This window comes from Nerophis ophidion, linkage group LG29 (genome assembly GCF_033978795.1).
Source record: "Nerophis ophidion isolate RoL-2023_Sa linkage group LG29, RoL_Noph_v1.0, whole genome shotgun sequence".
Lineage (NCBI taxonomy): Eukaryota > Metazoa > Chordata > Actinopteri > Syngnathiformes > Syngnathidae > Nerophis > Nerophis ophidion.
Window position 1 is genome coordinate 15511854 of NC_084639.1, and position 5696 is coordinate 15517549.

General features: G+C 47.6%; 1 protein-coding gene across 1 annotated transcript; it reads right to left on the reverse strand.

The window, feature by feature from the left end:
- Positions 1–1149: 1149 nt before the first annotated feature.
- LOC133545971 (proteinase-activated receptor 4-like) lies at positions 1150–5696 on the reverse strand. Its single transcript, XM_061891724.1, has 2 exons — positions 5401–5696; positions 1150–2660 (listed from the first exon to the last, which is right to left on the reverse strand). Exons 1-2 carry the CDS (start codon positions 5504–5506, stop codon positions 1582–1584), a joined length of 1185 nt encoding a protein of 394 aa, XP_061747708.1. The 5' UTR covers positions 5507–5696; the 3' UTR covers positions 1150–1581.

A 5696-nucleotide genomic window follows, 5' to 3' on the forward strand; every position in this document is an offset into this window, starting at 1 on the left:
GAATAACAAACTAAGGGGGCTAGCACTGGAAGCTAGAAAACAAAAAGGAACTTTAGCATGGAATCTAGTGGATAGCAAACAGAAAAACTGGAAATAACTTATGGCTAACAAGAACAGCGTACCGCTACGACGACCAGGACAAAATGTAGCACGACAGGTAATAGCTGAAAAGAATCACATTGACACGACAAGAGCAACATATGGCAACGACAAGTCCAAATGACAATTCAATGATCCAGCCACTGACACAAGACAAAGCAGGTACAAATAGGAGCGGGCTGATTGGCAACGGGTGTGGCCAGGTGCCAATCAGCCGCAGCTAAGGAGGAACACAGCACTCAGGGAACAAGACAGGAAGCTGACAAAATATGAGCACTAGACAGGAACTAAAGACAGGAGATACTAAACACAGAGGAAACAGACAAATGCAGAGGAAAAAACTAAAACATAGACAAACTGTCAGGGGAAAGCCTGACAGTCAAAGCGCTTTGAGTACCTTGAAGGTAGAAAAGCGCTTGTATAACCCATTTAAATAGCTAGCGATTAGTTGTCTAGTTGCCAGCTAGCAAAGCTAGTTTAAAGCTAGCGATTAGTTGCGCTAACTGCCAGCTAGCTATTGCCACGCTAGTTGCCAGCTAGCTATTAGCATGCTAGTTGCGGTTAGCTATTAGTATTAATTAGTGTTATTATTATTAGTATTAATAATATAATCATATATTATTTTAACTATTAGTATTGACTATATCAAATTTTATTATTATTATTATATTTTTAGCATTTAAATAGCTCTCAAGTTGCCAGGTAGCAACACTAGTTTAAAGCTAGCGATCATTGGCGCTAGTTACCAGCTAGCGATTAGCGCACTAGTTGTCAGCTAGTGATTAGCAGCGTTACCCTGTATTATTGGAATATGTCAGGATGGCTCAATAACAAGGTACCTTTCAGACTAGTTTGATTTCAAACACAATTAGGGGGTCCATAAAATGTGTGTGTCCTCGGCCTGGAAAACATTAAAGACCCCAACGCCAATCAGTGGCCATGATACTGAACAGCAAATTCTGATTGGCTTGGTCTTGTCCAGTGCCCAATTCTTCTGTAGTATTCATATTTTTAATTCATTCAGCCATTTTTAATTTCAGGCAATAGAAAAACAGGTAAGTATGTTTATTTATTTTTTTACAAAGTACAGCCTGCACTAGACGGTTAGTAACAGAGTTCTTTAAACCAAAGTACACATCTGTCAACATTGTGTATTCTCAATAATTCATATGTTCTCCATGTGTTCTGCTGGTTCTGGTTCTGTATGGTCAAGAAAACATGGTGGACGTTCTGTCCAGGCCGAGTATAAATCTTCATTCTAAGTCCTTGTACTTGTGTCCTACACCGAACCAAGCCAGACCGTGTAGAGCGTGTAGAACCGGGCCAGCAGCCCCTGAGGCCTCCTTCAGGTCTTAGATTTTTTCCCCCGTCCGTCATCTCAGACAGTCTTGATTGTGTTCCGGTCGGCTTTCTGCCGGACTTCAGCAAGAGAACGCACCCCTGCGGGGTGTCATCGTGTGCGGTGCTGGGCACGAGGGATCCCTAAACCGCGTTTGTCATCCCAAGAGGACGTCTCCCAGGCGCCGAGTGCAGGCTGGAGAGGGACAGCTGGGTGACTTTTGATCTCGAGGACGACGAGGAGCATGACGCTTTGTTCTGCAGGTTGGATGGCGGCTGAGAGTTGCCATGGCAACAGAGCGCGCTCTTTGCCCGGTCCCTGAAGTCGGCCGACACGTAGTAGAAGATAAAGGGGTCAGCGCAGCTGCTGAAGGTGCTAATGGCTAGGCTGAGCATGTAAGGTACATAGACGTCCTCGCCCTCCGCGTCCAGAGAGCTGTCGGCGTAGGTGAGCAGGAGCAGGACATTGCTCGGCAACAGACAGACCACAAAGACCAGCAGCACCAGCAGCATCACCCATATGGCGTGGGCGTAGCGCTGGCGTTCGGCCAACAGGGCGCGCAGGACGCCGCAATGGCAGAAGAGGATGACCAGGAAGGGCAGCAGGAAGCAGAGTGTGAACAAGGTGGCGAAGTACGGCAGGAAGAAATTTTCCTGCTCCTCCTGGGGCAGCGCGTCGTGGCAGGTGGTGATCCGCGGCCAGTCCAGCGCGTACGTCTGCTGCGTCGTCAGCAGCGGCAACATAGCCGCCAGCACCGCCGCCCACACGCCCGCCGTCATGTATGCCGACGTCCGCGCACTGCGTAGACTCTTGGCGCCAAACGGGTGAACCAAAGCGATGTAGCGATCCAGAGCCACCAGCGCCAGACACAGCACCGACCCGTACATGTTCCCGTAAAACATCGCCACGACGACCCGGCAGAACGGCTCGCCCAGCTCCCAGTGGTTCCCCCTGAAGTGGTAGATGATCCGGAAGGGCAGGACGAGCAGCAGTAGGCAGTCTACGGTCGTCAGGTTGATTAGCAGCGTGGTGGAAGGAAGCCGCTTGGTTCTGAAGATGAGGATCCAGAGAGCCAACAGGTTGGACGGAAGGCCGATCACCAAGGCTAGCGAGTACAGGATTGGCAGGTACAAGATGGTGGTTGGCGCCTGGATCTCCTTCAGCTGCTTGTCTCTCAGAGTCGTCATGTTGCAAGACACCTTCAGCCGGAAGGCCCGAAGACCTGCAGAGACCAAAAGATGTGTTAGTCTTTAGACCTCCGGAAACCGCAATTTTTCATTCATTAGACCTAGAGAGACAACAACATGTGTCATTTCCAAGACTGCCGTCTGTCAGTCTTTAGAGTTAAACAAACCTGAACATCTGTCAGTTTTTACACCAACAGTGACTCAGAACACGTTTACGTCTTTAGACCTGCAGCAAAAAAAAGGTGAGTCTTTTGACTTACAGAGACTACGACATGTGTCATTGCCTAGACCTGCACGGACCAGAACATCTGTCAATCTTTAGATCTGCAGAGACTCAGAACATGTTTACGTCTTTAGACCTGCAGCGACCACAAGGTGACAGTCTTTTAACTTAAAGAGACCAAAACATATGCCATTGCCCAGACCTGCGCGGAACACAACAGGTCAGTGTTGAGACCAGGAAAGACTCAAAACATGTTTATATCTTTAGACCTGCGGAAACCACAACGTGATAAGTATTTGGACTTACAGAAACTACAACACGTCATTGCCTGGATCTACACAGAGCAGAACATTTGTCGGTCTTTAGATCTGCAGTGATTCAGAACAAGTTTACATCTTTAGACCTGCTTCAACCACAGGGTGACAGTCTTTAGACCTACCGAAACTACAACACGCCTTGTTGCCTAGACTTGCACAGACCAGAGCATATTTCAGTCTTTAGACATACATAAACTTGGATCATGTTTACATCCTGAGAACTGCAGAGACCACAAGGTGACAGTCTTTAGACCAATGGTTCCCAAACTTTTGCAGGCTGGCGCCCCCTTGGCTCCCCAGTGAATTCCTAGCGCCCCCCCTCCACCCCCACAGACACATATGGAAACAAACACCTCTTTCTTGATATTTGGTATGCTGCAATTTGAAAAGAGAAAGGTTAAACACAAATGTGTATTTCACAAATAAAACCCAATTTAGTAAACCAATTAATTTTTTAGCAGTTTTAACTGTTTCAGCAACATAGAATGGTAAATAAACATTCCACCAGTAACCTTCATTATCTCACACTTAATATTAATGGGATGGATGTGCTTGGTGCAGGGACATAAGCTTCTCAACATCAGGCTGGAACTCACTAAGAAGAAGTCGTAGATCCCCGCGGTCAGTAATTTTCAGTCGGTTTCTTTGCTTGGAAAGAAGCAAGGCGACTGCACTGAAGCCCCGTTCTACTAAATATGATGTTGGCGTTTGGTAACCGGACCCTGATGCGTCGTCCACTGACTCGTCCTGCTGCACGTGTTGTGTACAAATCGTCAAACAAACGTTCGAACTTCTGACTTCGATTTCGGACTGCCGCCCCCCCAGATCTTTCCACCGCCCCCAGGGTGCGGTACCGCCCACTTTGGGAACCACTGCTTTAGACCTACAAAAACTACGACACGTGTCATAGCCCAGACATGCACAGACCAGAAGATCTGTTAGTCTTTAGACCTGCAGAAATTCTGAACGTGTTTATGTCTTTACACCTGCAGAGACAGCAACATGATAGTCTTAAGACCTATGGACTATGTTAAGACCCACAGAGACCAGTATATGTTTAAAGTTAAAGTACCCATGATTGTCACACACACACTAGGTGTGGCGAAATTATTCTCTGCATTTGACCCATCACCCTTGATCACCCCCTGGGAGGTGAGGGGAGCAGTGAGCAGCAGTAGTGGCCACGCCCGGGAAGCATTTTTGGTGATTTAACCCCCAATTCCAACCCCTTCATGCTGAATGCCAAGCAGGGAGGTAATGGGTCCCATTATTATAGTCTTTGGTATGACTCGGCCGGGGTTTGAACTCACAACCTACCGATCTCAGGAGGGACACTCTAACCACTAGGCCACTGAGACCTGCAGCGACCTCAGGGCGTCATTCTCTAGACCTACAGAGACTAAGATGTGTCATTGCCCAGACCGGCACAGACCAGAGCATCTGTCAGTCTTTAGACCTGCACAGACCTGGAACATGTTAAAATCTTTCCATCTGCAGAGACAGAAATGTGATAGTCTGTAGACCCATGGAGACAGCAGGTCATTGTGTAGACCTGCACAGACTAGAACATCTGTCAAATTTTAGACCTGCCAGAGACTCATAGCGTGTGTATGTCTTTAGAACTGCAGAGACTACAACGTGAGACTTTAGACCGGCAGAGACCATTACATGTTTACATCTTTGGACCTGTAGAGACAGCAACGTTATAGTCTTTAGACCTAGAGAGACTACGACATGTGTCAATGCCCAGAACTGCACCGACCAGAACATCTGTCAGTCTTTAGACCTGCACAGACTTGGAACATATTTAAGTCCTCAGACCTGCAGAAACAGCAATGTAATTGTCTTTAGACCTAAAGAGAATACGACATTTGTCACTGTGTAGACCTGCACGGATCAGAACATCTGTCAGTATTTAGACCTAAAGAGACTACGACATGTGTCACTGTGTAGACCTGCACGGATCAGAACATCTCTCAGTCTTTAGACCTGCACAGACTCGGAACATGTTCAAGTCTTTAGACCTGCAGAAACAGCAACATGATGGTTTTAAGACATATGGGTACTTGTGTCATCTCCTAGACTTACACAGACCAAAACATCTGTCAGTCGTCAGATCCTCAGAGACCACAACGGGACAGACTTTAGACCCGCAGAGACCAGTAGCCAAGAGTCCTGTCTTCAAATGAGCTCTGTTCAAATCTACTACGATCCAGGTTAGAAGAAAGAACTCACGCATGGACATGCCGGCACATTCGTCATTGGGACGAGGAGACGATGACGCCAGGCTATAGACGGACGCCAGCAGCGAGACCAAGACCAGGGCCCAGAAGAACTTCATTTTCTTTCTCTATGGGTCCTGACACCGGTTCTTCTTCTGACAGCAGAGGGGGAGCAGCACCTTCCTGGAGCAGGACTTGTTGGGACTCGTGTATAGTTCCCTGATGAGGTCCAGATGTGCATGTGGTCCAGACTGGACTCGTCAGCAGAGTGTCATTTGGGAGTCGCCGTGCATTGTGGGTAAAGATGTG